Below are 21458 nucleotides of genomic sequence, written 5' to 3'. Positions count from 1 at the left end.
CTAGTCATGCAGGAGCCGGGCAGGACAAAAAGCAGGCCTGCCCGCAGCTCCAAGCCCTCACTACATGTCTTATAGTTAACTGTGGGGTCCTTAGAGATGGAGATCTCTCTTATTTATCTTTGTATCCTTAGCTGCGGAACAACACCCGGCATGCTTTGGATCATCAAGACTGCTTGCTGAATAAATGAGTCAGTAAATAAATGCAGGTAGGGCATGAGATCAGTGTCTACATGAACACAGAGGCTCACACACTCAGATGTTCTTTAGGCAGAAACCATCATGCAGATTTCTGGGCTTCACATTCCCAGCGCTGGGATGCATCCCAGACTCTGAGGCCCTTACTAAGTGGCTGATTTGGGCATTAATAAGATGTTAATGTGTCTATGAAGACACATCCCGGCCCTCTCCAGTCTTCCCTCCCCAACCACCCCAATACACCTGTCCAAGCCAAAAGAGTAGATCAAGCTGCCTGACCCTGACATCAGCTTCCTCCATCCTCTCCGAGGGCACTGCCTGGGGTAAGGCCCATGTCTCCACAAATCCTCTCTCTACACAGCTGGTTTCCAGCAACACAGCCATGATAATCCCTCTCCAGGCCCCTCGGATCCCCAGAGAGGTCAGGTTATAGGGACTATCTGTAATAATCACTTTGACAGTGGCTTCATTCAATGCGTTGCCTCATCTCCCTATGTAAATAAGGAGAAAGAAATTGAGGTCTGCATCACTTTTATTAGCCCTTGGCCAAACATTCAGTCACATATGTTGCCATGGGAATGTCAAACATCTTGTCTCAAACTGAATTACATGGATATAAAGAATTAAATCTCACTGGTATTTACTGTGCGCTAGATCGCCGTGTGGGAAGTGTGAAGAAAGTGAGTGGAGATGCTTGAACGGGAGAGACCTCTGCTAATGGAGGATGGAATTAAAAACTTAGGCTCCACCCCCATTCAACCCAGTAACTTTCATTTTAGTCTCTCATCACAATTAATGTTGACACCCTAAATGAAGCATTTAAGGCGGCTAAGCATTTTGTCCAACTCTTTCTAAATTCCCAATTAATTCTGGTTGTCTGAATTTAGACTTCAATAAATCCAAATCATTTCTATGAGCTCCACCTGGCATGTGCCGCCTCCTAATTATCTCGCTGGGTTTTAATTCATTCTTGTGTGTATGCACATATGCACGTGGATGCATGAGCACATGTGTGCCCATCCATGAGGAGGCCAGAGACTGACACCGGGAATCCCATCCGTCACCGTCCCATCCTCTTTATGGAGACAGGGTTTCTCAGCGAACCTGGAGCTCACTGAGTCTGCTAGATTGACTGGCCAGTGAACCCCAAGGAACCTCCTGCTCTGACTCCCCAGAACTGGGACTTTCGGATGAGTGCCTCCGTGTCTAGCTTTTGTGAGGGTTTCATGATCAAATTTAGGTCCCCTTGCTTGTATGGCAAGTACTCTAATGACTGAACAATCTTCCCAGCCCCTTTAATTATTTTTAAGTCAAGTTTGCACTGAAACTTGGGAGGCTATTTTTTTTTCTGAATTGTTAAATAATCCAGGATAAAAAAAAAAATCCTGAAAATTACGTCACCAGTGCAAGGCTCCTCCTGGTGCCAACAAGCCAGAAGATTGGGTGTTCTTTTTAACTGTACTCACTTGAAGAAAGGCTTGGCGTTGTGTGGGGTCTACGTAAGTGGCGTCTACTGCCTTCACGTTTGATTCATAGTCCTCACTATCAACGCTCTCTTTCAAAGACACTGAGTAAACCATAGGCAAATGCTGTCAAAATAAACCATGGGCATGGGATGCGTGCCGTTTTCTCTCTATTCTGCTCTCCCGGAAGTGATACTGCCTCTTCCCGAGGCACGCATGCCCCTTCGCTATACAGAACAACATTGCTGTAGTTTAAACCACCATGACCCCAAAGGCCCATGTGCTAAAAAGGCTTAAACCCAGAGTAGAACTACTGGGAAGTGGTATATTCATTCTATAGGGCATGAGAAGTGTTTTGAGTCACAGGTAGCCATGCCCCTGCAAGGTGCTGCGGGACCCTCGTCCTTTCCTTTCTTTTTAGCTGCCCGGTCAGGAGACCAGCAGTTTTGCTCCACTGTGTCCTCCAAGTTACTCTTCGTCACCAGATCTGAAATAAACAGGACCACCCAAACCAAGCCAAACCAAGCCTCATTGTAAACTGGTTGTCTCAGATAACTGCGACCGTGATGGAAAGCCAGCTAACACAAAGAGGGCAATGTCCCAACCCAGCTCCCCAGCTTGAACCCTGGAGCACGACACCAAAACACCCCAGTGCAAGAGCAGAAGCAGCTCGCCAGCGCTATCCATGGTCATTAGCAACCTGCTTGCGTTTCCAGGGCTGCCTCCGCGGATTAATATATGCACTGCGCACCGAACCATCTGCCTCAGAATTTGACCCAGACTTTCGCGGAGGTGCCAATGGCAAAGGTTACCCTTGAGTGTCAAGAGGCAGGGTACATTAGAGTAGCGCAGCCTTTTCATCAATGCCTTTGTCCTCAGCCCCGCAAGGGCGCACGCAGTCTTTTGTCTCATGTGTGTGTATAACCTGGAATTTAATGACGATGTATTTAATCCTCTCTGTCAACTCTTTCAAAGTTCAGCATTAGCGCCTCACAAAACCAGGTTAGGAAGAATGGCCGACATGTTTCCTGGGAAAGTGGGTCATAGCTCAGTCATTGCCATGCACTTTGGCATACTTTGATCCATTTTCGAGAACCGAGCCTTAATAGAGTCAAGCATATAAAAGACTCCTTTCTCCTAAGAAGATACCACAATGAGCCTCTAGTGTCCCGGACCAAGTGTCCCTCTCAGGACACTGAGCAAATGCAACAGCAAAAACTTTTATTGGCTTTGAGGGGTGACCAAGGGAGCATGCATAACCTGCAGTTTTCAAATCAGAGCAACATCCAGGAAGTTAGCAAAGTCCTCCCCTTGACTTCTAGTTCCAAATAAGCAGCCCTCGTATTAAGTAGTACAGCTCCTAATGCATAACCTTGGGGTTGGAGCTCTTAATCCACCTGTACCCCGAGGAATATCACCCAGGTCCTTAATCCAAGACAAGCCTCTCTTCCTCGTCTCCTGTTCTTTATTTCCCTCGAGGGATCCTGTGAAGGGAGTCAGCAAACTCCATGTGAATCAGGTGAATCACTGAAAGGCCAGACAACCTTGCATTTGGTCAGGTTATATTTGGCCAGATTTATGTTGAAGACTAATTCAAGACATAAGTACTGCCTGTTTGTCTGTTTACATATTTCCTCCAGAGGGCTCCTTGAAAGGTGAACCCGAAGCCTCTGCACTGTCCCACTGAGCCCCACCATCTAACTTTTCTCAAAATGTGAAGGAGTCCCAGTCATGACTCTCCAAATTCGTCACACACTGTTTGTCTGTGTGTGATGAGCAGGCTCATACTTATGTAAGAGAACAGTGCCGAGAACGGTGTCCCTCAGCACAATCGTGGGTGCTCGCTTGGTCCTGCCAACAACCCTTCCGTCCATCAGAGGTTTGGTCCCTCTGCCTTCCGGCACCTCAGTCAGTTTCTTGAACTCACTGATGATATCGGGAGATTCAAATTACCATGTAGGTTGTACCCAACCTTTATGAAATCTGCTCTTCATCAAAAACTGGCGCAGGACGGGAGCCGCACCCGGCTTTGTACCATGTCCCTTCCGCTGCTCATTACAATAGAACCCAGCTCCGGATAGCCAGTGCCCACGATGGCACTAAGAGTCCCCGTATCCGCTTGTTTTTTGAAATGTCATCCATTTGCCCTCTCCATTTCCCATTGGTCTTTAACACATCTTCCGAGTTCCTGAGACAGATTTTTCACTCCTCTGAAGGCTGCCTTTTTAGCACTAATAAAACTTTCATACTTGTCTGCTTAATCGCGCCAGCTTTACTGTCCCTTTTTACTTTTTTGTTTTTGGCTCAGAGGTATATGAACCATCTGTGCCTCTAAAACAGTTTGCTTAAATAGCCTCCAGGCAGATTTTATGGTTTTTAAGTTTTTTCCTTTAACCTTCAGCCTGCTGTTAGCCATTTTCATCACAGTTTTAAAAGCAGCCTCTTTTGGAAATGACTGTCACTCTGCGGGACTTTCGGGCGCTCCTGGAACTGGAGACAGGGCCGCCATCTCCAGCTGAACTGCAGGCCCCCTCGCAGCTCCCAGCCACCTGAGGCAGCTGCAGGTGTGGGCAGCCTCGGTGAGGGCCAGCTCCTCCATCTGGCGTCCCCGAACAGCAAAGCAGACATCTCTCATTAGGAATATTCATGTGCACATCACCCAGTCAGGAACCAGGAAGGCAACATCTGAACTGCTTACCTGCCCGTTTGTCACTACGTTTCTACAGAATTACCATCGTGATCCTAGGTACTAAAATTAGATGGCAGGCGCGAACAAAGAACACAAAGAAAGGAGGGAGAATCCGTGTCTTCCCGCCAATCTCCCGTGCCACAAAAATCCCCCTCCGTCACTATGCCAGGAGACATGCTATGCTCTTTGATCGCTGTTGTCCAGTCTAGGAGCTGAGTGTCAATCGGCATTGCTCTGTCTTAGGACTCATTACCAAACTTCCTGTCTGCCTTTGCCTTAATGGTCAGATAGCTATGGAGTCCTCTCTCTGGATACGCCATAAGGATAACTCTTCTCCCAGCCCAGTATGCTGGCAGGGGTGAACACGTGCCCTCCTTGTGGTTCTTTCCATCAAAACCGACACGTGTCAAGCAGCAAACATCAAGCTCAGAACACTGCCATCCCTCATTCGTACCACTGCGCTTTGCACCAATCCTTTGTTTGCTTTTCTGACATATTTGATTATTTAAACCATTTCTCTTGCAGTTATCATTGCTCTTACTATCTCTTTACAAAGCGCCCCTGCCTTTGGGCATTATGAGCTGTCTATATCCTCTATGAAATGAACTGGCTTATTAACATTTGGCTAATACTACAAACCATGAAGCTAAATGAAAAGTCAGGAGAGGCAAGGCCAGCAGGTAAGCAGTAACCCCCAAGAGTTGGCAGAATGAATAAAATCACAAACAAATGGATGCAGGGGTTAAAGTTTGAGGAACATTTTATTTGCTAGGATTTTTTTTTCTGTGAGTCTGTATGCATACATGATATGCAATGTGTAAATCCATGCGTGCATCATGTTCGTATGTGCATGAATGCACATACATACGTGGGTGTACATATTTGCACACCGAAGTGAGAGGAGAATAGTGTATGTCCTTCTTCAAGTGCTGCCCTCAATTTTGTTGTTAAGACAGCATCTCTTGCTGGTCGAGGTGAGGCTGGCTGAAGGAATCCATGCAGAGGTGGAAATCTGCCGTTTGCTCAGCACGGTAGCTTCTTCCTTCCACTCTCTTCCCTCTTCAGATCAGTCCAGCACCGCTTCTGCACGGAACTTCCAGACTTCCTGACTGGCCATTTCCCCACTAGCAGCTCTCGTGGCACGGCGCCCACACTATCCTAGCACTTGCCACAGTGACCTTTGCATCTATGTTATCATTTAACCAAATCCTCCAGTCCTCGGGAGGGCAGGAACCAAGTTTTCGCTGGTCGTGGGAAGCACAACCACCATCGCAGTGGCTGACTCACGGCAGCTCGGCGAATGTTTGCTGGAAGATTTGGACATCGAGGTTGTAAAGGCTGCAGCTCTCAGAGCCTTTCCTGTCGAGCCACCTGAACATGGTGCCTCCAGGGTCGAGGGCATCACTTTTTGGAACACTTCCCTTTCCTTCTCTTTAGCAGACAAGACTGGGAGCTACAGAGAAAGTAACTTCAGTGTGTGAGGTGGTGAGCTCACCCCATCCATGTCTAGGCCAGAGTATCTGCATTTGCAGATAGGACGGGGCCAGACTACAGGTCATTCACACTAACGAAAATACAGATGTACAGGCTCTCTGTCTGAACTGTACCTTCATTACTCTCCATGAATAGAGAGAAGGAACAGCTAAGCACAGAGTATTTCGTCTGTATAATCCTATGTTCTAACATCTAAAAACGGCAAAGACAGTTAACTCTTTAACCCTGGTGCTACAGCATTCTAAAACCCAGATTACACAAACAGCTAGTCCAGGGGTAGAAGAGGTTGTTCATCTGAGCCACCTGAGTGCTAACCATAGTTTAAGTTTGTAATCCACATTAAGATTCCAGATTACATCAAGTAGACAATACTAGACAGACAACGCATTATATGTATCCAAGAAATCAACCTCATGAAGTAACTTGAGAATATCGCTTTCTCTCTCCAGGTATGTGCAGCCCCTACCATCAGCTATCACCTGGGTCCACTCTCTCTTCCCAGACTGTCAATGTCACAGTTACCCCTCGCCATGAGTCTTTGGAGTTTAGGGGGAGACAAACACAAAATCAACATAAGAGGAAAGCTCAAATTTTCTCCATCTAACCAGAGAATTCTATGGCCCTCACCATAGCCCCTCATTCAAGGATAAGCCAGTGACGTAGGTGTGGACAACGAGGGTGGAATGTCACGACAGAGCCACTCCTTCAGCTGGATATGAGAACAAGGAAATGTGCAGCCCTCCTGCTGCTAGTAGCCGCTCCCTGATGTCTGAGCACTTGCCTTGGGATACGACCAACACTGCATAACTACAAAGACGGCAAAGGTAAAACAAGGGGGCCGTGGAAGACCGCCATACTGCTGGGCGAGGCTACCCTAGAGTAGGAACCAATTCAGGAGCACAGATGCCTTGTATTGCCTTATATTATTTAAACCAGTCCTAGCTAGGCCTGACATGCTCTCGAAGTAGTTACCCAAGCACATCTATTTTTTGCATAACATAAACTTCAAGTAATCCTTCAAGTACCCAAAGATGATCCTGCGAAGGCACTGCTTCCTTTCGTTGCTTTGCTTCCAGAGGCGGCGTCTGAGACGCCGGTGGGTGCCGTTCTGTGGGCACTTGCCCTGGCATCCTCCAAGGCTGGGCTGGGCCCGTCTACACTCTAGCCAGCAGTGCCCATCCTTGTTCCTTTCTCCGCATCAGCTCCTCCTCCGAAGGAGAAACACCACTGAATGGGTTTGACTTCAGCTACTGGGAAATGTTTCATAATTACTAATGAATAATTCAGCAAATAAGGTTATTTTTAGTTTTCTATTACCAGGCACACCCAACTTTGATGGGAATTCTGTTGCCTTTCTCACTTTCCAAATCCCGTTTGTATGCAGGATCTTTAAATGAATCATTGCCTTAATGGAAGTTCAATCAGCAACGACTATCGGATCGTTTCACCGCCCTGTATAACAACTTCTGGGGGCTGCACTGCACTTAGAATGAGACCCAAACGACCTCCTCTGTAGCTCCATGCTCTGGCCCTTAGCCATCCGCATCATTCATCCCCAGACACCCCACCCTTCCTGGGCTGTTCAAAACCGCCAAGCCTGTTTCTGCCTTACAACCTCTGTTTTCCTCCTCCTATTCCCTTCTGGCACCTTCTGCTTCAAGCCCATCACACAACCAGCTTTGTCACTGCCTTCTGTTCCACACACCACCTCCTCCAAGATGACGTCAGTAATCACAAGATGCAAAGCACCCATCACTGTTCATCTCCTCACTGCACCCTTTTTCATAACATTTATCACTCCTGGAAATTACATTTATACACCTATCTACCCTACCGGAATATAACTTCCTCTGAGAGTTCCTTTAAGGTGCAAGGTTTTTCTTTGATTCTGATATATAAATTTATTTTATAATTTTATTTCTTCTTTTTTTGGGATTTTTTTTTTGAAGCAGGATTTCATATAGCCCAGAATGTCCTGGAACTCACTGCATTGTCAAGGTTGGCCTTCAACACTGTTCCTCCTACCTCTACTTCCCAAATGCTGAGGTTACAGGCATGAGCCATCACATCTGGATTTTAACCTTGGTTTTTGTTGTTGTTTTGTTTTGGGAGGCTCTTGGGGTTTTTTGTTTGGTTTGGTTTTTTTAAACAAGCCTGGCTGTCCTGGAACACACTCTGCAGACCAGGTTGGCCTCAAACTCACAGAAATCCGTGCGCCACCATTGCCCTGCTTAATTTTTTGTAAACAACGATTAGATGAATAAGTAACAAATCTTAAGAGTGCTTTTTGTTTTCTAGACTAAAAACAAATGAGAACAAGACGGAGGCATTCACCTTCCACCAGGCAAGTCCCCCCTGTGCCTCACGTCACGATACACATCGCATTGCAGCAATTTCAGCAGCACACACTCCTACAGACGCAGTGCCGGGCCGTCGGGGATTCTCACCACAAACTTTTCACAACTTTTCACCATCTGCAACTACAGATTATCCTAGCAAGGCACATTACAAGGTGGCGTGTCTTCTGCTGGATCCACACAGAAACCAGCACTTCATCATGAACGGTGGTCAGATGTTAGAGGTCATAAATACCTCAGAATTCCTATTACATATTGAGCCTCCAAAACACACTCAGTGGGGAGGGCGTGGCTTTTAATGCTAGAAAGCCAGTCAAGAAATTCAGAAGTTAAAAGAGACAATTTAAAAATAAATTTAAAAGGAAATTCAAATTTATATGATTAAAACTACATGTAAAATATTTCATTTATATCATAAATTCTTTTGCTGTAGAAAAAATAATCATTTCAAAGTCAAGGTAATTTTTTTTTGCCACAATCAAAAGTGGTTAAAGACATTTCAACATATTTATGAATGATTTCTCCTACAAGCCTCTACAGCCTTCTCATAAATCACTATAATGTTTCCAAAGTGCATTTGGAAGTAAAAAATTTACATCTACTAACTATATTTCCTCTATCTGGAGATGAATTAAGCAGAAAATACATTAATAGCTGAATTTATAGCAGAGTAGTTAACCCTTAACCGTAGCAAACTAACGAGGAATATTTTACCACAGAAGGATTAATCAGGGCTCTCTAACCCTATGCAATTTGACATTTTAGGGACTTAATCATGAGTGGATTCCATTCCCCTATTTACATTTCATTTGCAGGATAACTTACAAAGACACCACATGCTCAAATAAACGCAATTCTTGAGCTTAATTGCATCACTTTAAAAAAGGTTATTTTAAATAATATTATGCAGCTTCAAACCAGTCCTCACTACCAGGATCGTCTCATCTCTGGGCTAAATTCAGCAATCAAACATTGAACAAGTCAGACACAGTGGCCTAGCCTGGTAATAGCAGCTACAAAGGTAACCAAAGAAATAGGCCACAAGTCCAGGGCCTAACTGGTCTACGCAGTGAGTTCAAGGCCAGCTTGGGCAACTTTATGAGATCCTTTTTCAAAGTAAAAATTGTAAAAACTGGTGATATATATCTCAGTGGTATATGCTTACCTAACATATGCAACTCCTAGTATCAGGGACAAAACAGGAAGACAAAAAAACAAAAGCAAAACCCCACGTGAGCAAGTATCAGCAGTGACTTGGGAAATCTCAGCCTGACTCGGAGCAATGAGACGAATACTGGACTCTGACTTCCATCCCCAGCCACTGTCATCGTGTGTCACTTACCCAGGATGCTCAGTAAACTACAGCCGAATCCAGGCAGCTTCTAGGGCGTCCTTAAACCAGGGTCAGCCTTCTCAGCTATGTAGCAGTGTACAGTCCTGCCTACAATAAATGTTTGTAAACCTCCCAAGGTAGTCCACTAACACACATTAGATTCCGCTGTGTACACAGTCACCCTAAGAGTGAACTGCAACATGGGGAATTTCTACTCAATCTGATAAGCAGGAGCAGAAATTGAGTGGTTCTCTGAAGCAAGACTTTCCTTTATTCCATCCCAATGATAATATGAGCAGAAAGTCAGGAACCCATGGAACAAAGATTGATGCATAATCTGCCTACTTCCTACTTTTACTCATGTACCCAAAGCTACCCAGAGGTATTGAAATGAAGAGAAACTAAAAATACCCACAGACATACCCAAAGCTTGGGATCTGTTGGACACGACCTTGAGTACACTACGTTTTAGAACCAGACACTGCAAATGTCTATGGAAAAAAACAAACAAACAAAACCTCTGGACTCATTCTACTACCTTAAAATATCTCCGTACAAGCCCCAGGCCTCTTTAGCATTTATTTAGATATTCAACCTTTATAGCCAAGCATGAATTAACAGTGTGACATCAATCCCAGGAAGATGCCTGACCCCTTTCTCTTGGTTTCTCTGGCTAAGTCACACAGGATGCCTAAACTTTCCCCCTCCTCTCTTCACCCCTAGGTCTCATGGTGCCTTCCTTTGGCAGTCAGGCAGAGAGGGGAACCCCGATCCTGAATGCAGGTTATGAGGAGGGAGGCCAACAGAATGACTCCTCAGATAATGTGTGCAATGCTCATTCTTCAAACAAACCCGAACCCCATTAGTAACAAGACAAGGAACGTGGCCATGCAAGTGACTGGATCAATAAGGAGAATGAATGTCCCAGATAAACAGATCCTTCCCTGGCTGCTTATTTACTGAGCTGCCCACTGCCCAAACAGACAGACCCTGAGCTCCAAATGTGCACATTCATCACGGCGCAGGAGCAGTCCCTGGGACACAATGTGGCTGATGCAACCTGACACTGTGGTTAATGTTAAAGTGGAGTGTGCTCTTAGATGGATTGGATAATTACCGGCAGCTCAGATGAGAAAAACTTGATTTAAGTGACTAGCATTAGCCATCACCAGAAGGGTTAGCCAGAGATTTACCGTGTCTCGAGCTGACCATCCCAGCGTATGTGGCTACAGCCCTACGTGCTTACTGATCAACAGGAAGCTAGAGTCAGACTTATGGAAAATTCCCACTCCACTTTCCGTTCATTGAGAGCACTGAGTCTTGAAGATATTTAGGGTCTTGCTCACCTCCTGACTTTAATTTAAAATACTTGATATTATTCGGAAGTCGGTATTCATTCTGGATAACAGGCTAGAATTATTTGTTTCTCCTCGCAGTCCCCGAAAGTGTATCCCATAAAAACCAGAAGTGTTTGCTAGGTCCTTCTTTTCAGTACAAACTCACTTGCCCAAACGCATTTTGGGGGAAAAAAGCAGGGGGGTGGTTTCAAGGGTTCTGGTAAATCAGAAGATCTGTGCCTCTCCCCCAGATCTCAAGTGGCATTCTTCGGGCACTGTGTACCACCTGCCTGCAGAACGCCTGTCCTGGATCCCCTTCTGGTTTTCCACAGAAGCCTGCCCTCTAAGCTTTAAGCCCACCCACACCTCATGTCACCTGCCAGAGCTTCCCTGCTCTCCCCACTCACGATGTGTTTCCAGGGACCAGCATGGTCCCTCCTCTGCTGGTGCTCCCAGAGGGCCCCATTTACAGCAGCTCGCTAATCCGCTCCACATTTCAAAATAGGAGAGGACAGGAAAGCAGTTGGGGTCGTTGTTCTTTTCCCAGAGTTTTCAGAGGACATCCCTGTTTGCTGTGTCTAAAGGGAGCCCTCAGTCTCCAGTCTACTAAGGAAGGGCCTGCGGAGAGGACTACCCTACATGTTAAGTAGTAGGCAGGTTTACAACCTTTGACTCCAGAGACTGAAGAACCAAGGTCATTCTCCTGCAGGCCAAGTGCAGACAATTTGATCTTGCAAGCTTCCCTCGGCCAGATGAAAGCCGGGGAATCAGCAGAACAACCCTGGGCTCCTGGCCTCATTTACTTTCAAGCCAACGTACAGGCACCAAGAAAAATCAAGTGGTTGACCTGAGCTTCAGGCATTCAGAGGACATTAATTGCAAGTAATTTCTTAATGTCCTTCTCAAATCTTTGTGAATGATAGTCATTTACAAATTAAATTTTGCAGGTGTTTAAAGGGAAAAAAATTGGACAGGTTAATCGGTAGATTAGCAGAGCAATTGTTACACATTTCGTCTACAGCACTGGGTTCTATAATTAAGTCTGAAACCAAGAACTCTTTTGTGTATGCTCAGGTTTAATTTTAAACAAGCAAAAATTAAAAACAAACCCAAACACCATGTGTATAAATAAAACCTAACTACAAATAACACAATGATGATGCTATTTCCTGATGGGTCCCTCCAAATGAGACCTCTAATAAAAGACTAGGATGCATAAAGGGGTATGGCATGAAAATAAAATAAAAACTTATTGCACAATATCCCCATAGAGTGTTTGTTTTCACGGCAGTTGTCAGCGAACTACAATGACATCATTTGCAAACATGTCCATCTCTAGCGTCTATGGTCTCTGCTATATGTCTCTATGGTCCACTGGGAGCTGCAGCGTATCCGGAAAAAGAATCTGTCTATTCCTGTCTCGATTCATGGTAAGCAAAATGAAGAAGCAAAACTTTCGATGCTCTTAGGAGTTTGTGTTTATTAAATTTCCATTGCCATTCAGAACACTACAAACTTGAGGTTTGAGCAAGGAACATGGCTTACATTGGCCGCTGTTCTTCAGTTTTGATTTCCTGATTTATTTCTAGATACTAGCTTAGACAACAGGATATTTATTTCCCATGAAAAAGGAAAGAATATTAAATAAATTCTAAATGGAAAAGACTACTATTTGCAGTCTTGTTACTATTCTTTTTTAGAGGGATAATAAAAAGAGTATTTTAAGCACTCTGCTATTTTATAAAGCAAAATTGATATTAAAAGGTTGAGCTCAGGCTGGAGAGTTGGCTCAGTGGTTAAGAGCACTGGCTGTTTATCCAGAGAACAGGTTCAATTCCCAGCATGCACAGGGCAGCTCACAACTGTCTGTAACTCCAGATCTGAGACAGATACATGCAAGCAAAACATCCATACACATACAATAAACATAAAACAAACCAAAAGTAAAATCAAAAAAAGGTCAAACTCAATGTTACTGCATCTCTTGCAAAAAACAGTAAGGATGTTTTGCAACCTCCCAACTTCTTGTGAATCTTCAAGATAAAAATGTTCTCATGTCCTATTCCACTGTGGCCTCAAAAAGGGGATTGGAAAACAGTGAGTTATTAGCCCTCTAAAAAGTTGTCCCTGTTTTGAACCCCATGAAAGAGGAGGCAGAAAAGGTGTATGAGCCTGAGGGAATGGAGGACACTGGGAGAACGAGACCCTCAAATCAACAGAGTAAAGCTCATATGAACGCCCAGAGATGGCAGCAGATATACAGGCCTACAGGGCTCTGGACTAGGTCCTCTGCATATGTATTACAGTTTTGAGGTTAGTATTTCTATGGGATTCCTGAGTGTATGAATGAATGAGTCTCTGATTCTTGCGCCTGGCGGGGGAGGGAGGGGCTCCCTTTCCTTCTGTTGGGTTGCCTTGTCCAACTTCAATGTATGGTTTTTGTTTTATCTTATTACATTTATTTTGTTATGTTTAGTTGTCTCTCAGAAGCCTGTCTTTTCTAATAAGAGACGAAAAGGCAGTGGACCTGGATGGGAGTGGAAGGGGGAAGAAACTGGAAGGAATAGAGGGAGGGGAAACTGCAATCAGGATACACTGTATAAAAAATCTATTTTTAATAAAGTGGCGGGAAGAAAAGTTGTCCCTGTCTCAAATAATGGGATTGAGGTGCCCTCGTTCACCCAATGCCTGTAGTCTCCATAACCCTCTCACACTGGCTTAAAAGTCTTTGCATCAGCAGTGGAACCTTGTAGAAATTGGGATTTTTATAAGCTACCTTATGAATTAACACCACACACATCTCAGAGCCAACATCCTGCAATGTGTAAACTTGGAGCTGCTTGAACTCCTTGAGAGAAGACAGCTGTGACTCGCGGGCCTCTCAAAGGCTGTTAGTAGGAGCAGCTTGCAAAATGCACGCTTGCAGCAACCCAAATAACTTCTACACAAAATTTAAGTTCAATTTAAAATATACCATAACAGGTTAACTCGCCTTCCCCCTAGCTCACCTGACTTGAAAGGGCCAAGCTTTATGAGAGGTGAATATGACGTTTTTTTTTTTTCCCCCTCCAACTGACTGAGTCCCAAAGAAAACGAAAGACTGGAGAAGCAAACGAAATTTAAAGAACTCATTTTCATAGGCCTTCATTTTGAGTGAGTGTTGGGCTATTTTTATCCTTTTTTCTTTCTTTTTTTTTTTTAAGCAGCAACAACGCCATGCTGCCTGTATATGCAAGCGTTTGTGACGAGGCGCGCACAGGGACCCACGGCACAGCTGTCCAATTTACATTCACAAATGCAGGTGTTGCTCAGACACAAAGCAGGGGTCGGCTGAATACCGTTCCTAATTACCTACCTTGTCTATGAGAGTTTTCCTTTGTAAAGTTATGCATGCAATTTGGGTTCAACTTGGAAGCCATTTTTAGATCCCAGCATGCTATCCAGCAAGAAATGGGCTGGCATTATAAAGCATAATTTACAGCATAGTTAATTTTACATTTTTTTAAATTTTACATTAATTTTACATTTAAATGTCTACTCTACACCTAAGACAAAACTCTAACCTGTATATTCACTATTTACTGTTTTCCATGTCCTTCTCGGTATTTAGAAACACTGTTGTTATGTAGACATGGGAAGGATTTCTTCCTCTTTCAATGATGTCACAATTCTGACAATGAAGACTAAGGACTTTATTAGACGATACAAGAAGAGATATAGCTGTCTATCTGCCACCGCCTGCAGTGGGGAACACACTGAGGCTTATAACAGCAGTTCTCAGAGATGGCCGGATGCAGGGCTGGGATCTAATATGAGCCATTAGGAAACCTAATCCCCAAACGAAATGACCACAAAATCCTACCAGCTAACAGCAAGGCAGCAGCTGTACATGTTTATAGTAATACAATAGGAGACTGTTTCAGAGGTAGCACTCGGGGATAAAAGAACCCAGCAGGTAAGGTCGCACGCTTATTTCTCTATTTGGAAAAGCTGAACAGGCAGGGGTTTGGGATACATAAACAGGAAAGAAGACAGGTAGTATGTGCACTAAGGGGCCAGAGAGACCAGCAGGCAAAGGCACTGACCAAGTCAAACCACAGCAAGATGCTGGGCACCCATCCCAGTAGCTCCTCATGGAAAGCTCCTCATAGCAGGCCTCCCTTCAGCACCGATTTTGCCTTCTATAAATTCCAAATACTAAATCTAACCCTGGTTCCCATTATTCATCTTTCAAATATGTATGCTATGGAAGCTTACATTCATTTTGATCTTAAACTTTATCAAGATATTTTAAAAGCATATATGTATACACATATATGAATATGTATGTATGTATGTACACATATGTGTGTATGCATATTTGTATATACACACACACATATACTGTATAACATAGGACTCTAGACTGCTTTTCCAATGGCATCAGATGCCTTTCTTCAAAGACTTACTACAAAGTAGTATAGCTTACTTTACAAAGTCTAACTGTGTCACCAGGGTTGTGACAAATGTATCTTGCTTGGCCCTATTCTCTAGAATCAATCCATCAAGATTCAGATCCTTAGTCCCTCAGAATTCTAGAATGACAAAAAGCCCTGCTCTATAGCCACATTCTAGGGAGGAATGCGAAGTATTTTGTTGTGGTAAGTAAGGCTTTAAAGAAGAAATCACTGGGCACACTCCCAGGGTCATTCTAGTGCTCAGCATTCAGAGAGCGAGCTTGGGCTCCTGGAGCTCACTCCAATCCCCTCCCCAGGGAAAGCGAACTCCACTCCTGACCATCCCCAAAGACATCTGACAATTTCCTTACTTGCCTCCTAGTTCCAATGAAGCTCATGAGCCTAATTCTTACAGACTGCTACGAAAATTCCAACTCGCTGAATTCTGCAGGCTAATTCTTCGGGCATTATGTTTTTTGGGCAGAATGAATGTGACTCAGATTCGCAGGCGATTACACGCTGCAACGGTGCTTGCAACGCAGTGAGCCATGATTAGCATTCAAGATCGCAAATGTTAGACTTTGGAAAGGCAAGTTCTTGCTGCAAGAATGGACAGGTTTTTATCTTGTAGTACAGAAAGGGAAATGCAAATGCTGAGCAAAATGTGTGGGAGTTCGTGGAAGTTTTTACAGATCAATGAGAAATAATCAAGGCCTAGAAACTGACTCTGGTAGTCGGTGGCAAAAGGCTTTTCCAGTTCTTTAGGGTTGGGATGTTAGTGTGCAATGTGTACATGTGCTTGTTAAGACATCATACATCCTGTTCCCCATCAAGAGTGGCTGATACTATTCTAAAAGGCCATTTTCGAACCTAAACTGTCTTTTTAAAGAAAGCCAAGTGGGAACTGTAACTACGGCTCTTCCTGTGTTTATACACCACACTCTCAGACATGAGCTGTTCATCTCTGCCCCTCTTGTCAAGCTCAATCAACTTTAACACAGTGTGTCAAGGGAGGTTTGACAATTTTTGTCTTGACTAGACTCTGGGAAGCAGGTTTTGGAAAAGCAGCAGCTATATTCCCACTGTATTAGTATACTAAAGCCTCTATATAGCTAGTGTCTCCCTCTCCTGAGAAACCTCTCATTTTTTTCTCTGGTGGACTCTGGACTGTACCCTCTTACTAAGCCACCTCTGGTTAGGACAGTGGCTGGGACTTTGGTGTCTTCCTCGGATTCCACTCACCCTCTCAGAACTCAAACACCAAGCCACAAGAAACTGATGGACAAGTTACGTTAGGCTGGGGTTTCTTATTACAAAAAGTTAAGCATGACAGGAAGAAACGGACAAAACAAAAATCAAAACACGCAGGGGGCAGGGCCACAGTGTGTCCGGCTAGGGCTAGGAGGCGCATGCGCACGAGGTGGCCAGCGGCCTCACTAAGGTGGCTTACCTTGTTTCTTTTGAAGTAGGCTCTCCGGCAGGCGGCAAAGCATTTCTCGCTGCAGAAGCTTTTCACCTCACTTCCCATACTCAGGGAATAGCGCTTGATTCCCACTTTCTGGCACCAGGCACACATTATTTGTACATTTGACACATCATCTTCTATAATAAAAGTATAAGAAAAACGTTCATATCAGAAGCAAACATCCGTTCGTATTTAGACACACCCTGACCCTGACAAGAGCTCCCGGAGTCAACTTGCAATTTCCAAACCTCACCATTTTCTGATAGAACAGGATGGCCAGTCTTAGGGAATAGGGGTGGAGCGGTCGGGTGCATTTGTTTGTTTTTCTCCTTAGGGGTATGTGGATGCTGAAGCTTCCACAAGGCATTTTACTTAGAAACCAGAGCACGCCTACAAAGTGCAAGAGTTCCAGGACGTCTTAGCCTCCTCTCAAAGTGCCTAGTCAAACTAGCCATAGTGACGAACAAAAGAAGCGTGTAAAATAAACAGCCCGTTTATTCAAAGGTCCTGCGGGAAGTCTCCAACATGGGTACTAGGTGGGGTGCTCTGTGCCATGCGAACCCCATGTGAACTTTGACAGTCGGGGGCCAGCAGCCCTAGGCATGCTCCCATCACAGGTAAGTGAACCGTGCTGTTGTTTCTAAGTGCAATATGATTCCTGAGTCAGCTGTTTCATCAAAAAAAGGAAAAGTTGTGGATGGCCAGATCCTGGCAATGGGCAGTGGGAAGACCTGACTTCCTGGGCATCTCCTACAGTGAGCCTTCAGGCACTGGTGACCTCAGGGAAACACCGGCCTGATTTAGCATTTGATGTGGTTTCTGGGCCTAGGAAGAAGAGATGCTAATGAGGATATAAGAGCATTCTCAGGCAGACTGGAGTGAAAGTGTCCTCTTAGCTCCTGGAAGACCTCTCCACCATGTCAACAGGTGTTCAGAGGGGTTCTAGATGGTATACAAATATTTTTAATATTTAAAACACTATATTGCATTTCCTTTATGTGAGAAGGAAAACTTAACCAGCATAAGCTACCACGACTGTCACATCCATTATTGCTTAAGACAGATGGGCTGTTAAAGAGAGCAAAGAGAATGAATTAAATTAAATATACTGAGTAAACCACAGTGTGGATAGTGAGAAACTGTAGTAGGATGGAGTTGGTGACACTCAAATGCCTGAAACTTGGGAACATTGGTCTCTTTTAGGGAAATAAGAGATGATGTTAGAAATATTTTTAAATATTTTCTGGCTGCTTCTTAGGAGCTTTCACTACATTTTGAATAGAACACTTCATCCTTTCATTTGACTCTGTGTGTGTGTGTGTGTGTGTGTGCATGTCTGAGTGTCTGTGTGCATTTCTGAGTGTTAGTTTGCATGTGTATGTATATATATGTGTGTGTGTGTCTGTGTGCATGTCTAAGCATGTGTGTGTACGTATGTATGTCTGAATGTGTCTGGGTGTGCATGGATGAGTGTCTTGTGTATTTGTGTGTCTGACTATGTATGTGTCTGTATGTATGGTGTATGTGCATATACATGTATGTGTGTGTGCACGTGACTGTGGGCATGTGTGTGCATGCGTCTGGCTGTAGGCGTGTGTGTGCGTGCACATGTCTGTGGGCATGTGTGTATGTGCATGTGTGCGTCTGTGCATCTGTGCACGTGTCTGTGGGCATGTGCATGCATGTGTGTGAGCATGTCTGTAGGTATGTGTGTGTGCGTGTGTCTGTGGGCGTGTGTGTGTGTGTGTGTGTGTGTGTGTGTAGCTCTAGCCACCACTATTAGCAGCAATCCTTCTTTACAGATCTGTTTTGTTCTAAGCCAGATTCATGATTCATCCATGAATGGGAATCACAAACTACCCAACAAGCTCTGGTGCAGCGTGTCTGATTTCTGAGTAAAATCCCGCAAAGACTAATTGCTAAGCAAGGCCAGATCCATGAGTTGTTGACATATTCATGGTTCACAGAGTCTGTCATGCAATCATTCCATTTCCAGGGGAAAGATTTGGTTTGAGGCACTGTGGCCATCAGCCTGCAAAATTAGAAACAAACTAATTCGCAACGCAGTGACATGGCTTTCTCTCCCCAAGTGTCCACTCAGAACCACGAGCAGCACTTTGTCTACCATAAAAGAATAAACATTGTTATTTTAATAATTTGTGCTACTTCTCAAATCACATTTCAGAATCCATGACTCATTATCAGACAAGACAGCATAAAAGAGAATCTTTGATGTTAGTAAACACTCTTGATAACATAACATCCTTTAAATAAAGTCAAAAATATGGATTCAAATGTAACATAATTACTGTATTGGATGAATGTGTTCTGTTCAGAAAGCTTTTATTCCTATTTCACGCAATTTCTATACAGACACCTGTCTACAAATAGATACTTGGTGTGGCATGAAAAGTTAGCAAAAGTTCTCTAAGTGACCGCATGTGAACTGTTTCCTTGGATTAGTAATCATTTTAAAATGATCGCCCATCACTATTACACTAACAAGCACTAATAATTCCTATTGTCCCCATTGATACAACGCCTTAAAATCGTAGGCTCCTGAAAAAGAAGACACCGTGCAGCTCGCAATGGTCTTGGTTCTGGTGAGATCTGTAAGGGAAAAAAAATGTCATGAAGGAGATCATTTGGTCTCACAGTTGAACGAGGACCCGATTTCCCAAGGAGCCATTCCAGAACATTCATTTCTCCTCAGCATGTCTTCTTTGAAAGAGTCTGGCTTGACAAAGAAAACATGAGTTTTAAAGTCCTGACTTTGTTAGCTGCGATGGACTGAAGCACAGACTAGAAGGGCAAGGCAGAGCTGCGAGAAGACCTGCACTTAGCCCCACCACAGGGCCTGGCCCTGAGGAGAAGACATGTGCAGGATCAAAGGGCATCTCCGGCCACCCGGTAGGCCCCCTTGTCGTGTTCTAAAGAGTGGCAAGGGCACCACTTTCTGCCAACAGGGCCTAACAAATAAAAGCATTAAAATTTAAAATACACTAGATTCATAAAATATTCTTACTAGAAAGCTCCAGTGTGGGAGATAAGACAAAGGACTCGTGTAGTTTTGTTTCCGCGGTGAGAAGAGTTGTCGGATGGTAGCTGGCATCTGTCTTGTTGAATAAATCAGCGTTCCTGTCCATTCTGCTTCCTACAGGCAAATGCTCTGGGAAAGGCCCAGCAGACAGCGCCTGTTCTGTCATCCAACTTCTCAACAATGAAAGACCCGAAGATGAGTCTGAGAAGTGGGTTATTCCAAAAGGTCACAAGAATATTTTCAGATACAGCAGCTATTTCAGTCGGTCTTATAACAGCCAATTAATGCCAGCCACACTTCGGAAACTAAAAGAAGTGCAGGGGTTCATCAGTCAGAAAGCTCAGATTCTGTCACCAGACGCAGTGTCTTAGAGAATGACTACCCCTAAAAAGTAAACCTTTCCTAAGAAACTGCAGACAAAATGTGTTTCAATTAAATCTTTTTTTTTTCAGACCTTGAAGTCTGGTGTGCTTTTTATTGTCAATTTGACACAACCTAGAGTCGTGGGGAAGAGGAAACCTCAGCTGAGGATTTACCTAGATCAGATTGGCCCGTGGGCGTGTCTGTGTAAAATTATCATGGTTATTAATTGATGTAGGAGGATGCAGCCCACTGCGGGCAGTACCCATGAGTGAGCCAGCAAGCAGCTGTCACCTGTAGTTTCTGCTCCTGTCTTGAGCTGCCAGGCTGATGTCCTCCAGAGACTGACTGTGACCTGGAAGTATAAACCAAACAAACTCTCTCCCAATTTGCTGTTGGTCCGAGAATTTCAACACAGCAACCGAAAGGGAACTGACCTGTGGTAACGGCATGTGTGCTTATCTGGCAAGATAGAAGGTTTGGCAACTTAGCATTTTCCTAAGTGAACCTGTTTTCTATGCTTTGTTTATTTTTTAAGTCTTCAAACTAGATAAAAATTTTATTTTTCTCCTACATAGGTTAAAAGTGTACACCATTAAAGACTTGGGGTTATATCATTGAAGACTCATATGACAGGCTTATATTGCAGCTTGTATTATGGCAATTAGCCCGTATTTTTTCATAATGAACAATTCAGCAACAAAGGCAAAATGTTTCGAGTGTTAAATAACATTCCCAAAGTGAACAGTTTGTATAGTATGATAAAATTTTCATGTGCCACATATAAATATTTATCAGTCAAGTTTCAATTAATCATGAAAGTTGGTACCACCTCTCTAGCATTTAATTAAGCAAAATGTTTGAAGCGTTTTCTTTCTAATCTAATGTTCAAAGAGCTATAAGACATTTTTCTATTGTGCATTCCAGAAAAAGAAGTCCAGATTAATAACTCTAAGATGAAATAAAAATTGTATTTGTTTATAACCATACAGAGAAATATGAGAGTGAACATTTCTGAAATGCCTTGCTCAAGTGGCTTGAGCAATTGCCTTATCCGGTGACTTTTAAAAATAAAGATGGTCATTAGTCAGTGATCTTCTTAGGCCACTTCAACTGAAGCAATGAAAATAAATACTGAATTACTTGATACGAGCCCAAAGAAAATCAAGGGGGCCTTAGCTGGCCCTTAGCTGTGACTTTAGTAGCAACTTTCATGAGAGGATAAAACTGAGGACAAATTAGAACGAATTTGCTGTATCTCCTGCCACAATTCCTAGAATTCACACAAA

The 21458-nt window shown here is 43.9% G+C and overlaps 1 protein-coding gene across 2 annotated transcripts in view; it reads right to left on the bottom strand.

Annotated features, from left to right (window-relative positions):
• Positions 1-21458, bottom strand: part of Sobp (sine oculis binding protein homolog) — a 165692-nt gene that overhangs the window by 101206 nt on the left and 43028 nt on the right. For both annotated transcript variants that reach the window (XM_085690871.2, XM_085690875.2), the window contains exon 4: positions 16755-16906. In XM_085690871.2, the coding sequence (XP_085546997.1) occupies positions 16755-16906 (152 nt within the window). The remainder of the gene's footprint in view (positions 1-16754; positions 16907-21458) is intronic.

This window comes from Myodes glareolus, chromosome 1 (genome assembly GCF_982192425.1).
Source record: "Myodes glareolus chromosome 1, mMyoGla1.1, whole genome shotgun sequence".
Classification (NCBI taxonomy): domain Eukaryota; kingdom Metazoa; phylum Chordata; class Mammalia; order Rodentia; family Cricetidae; genus Myodes; species Myodes glareolus.
This window is presented reverse-complemented; position numbering and strand designations above follow the sequence as displayed.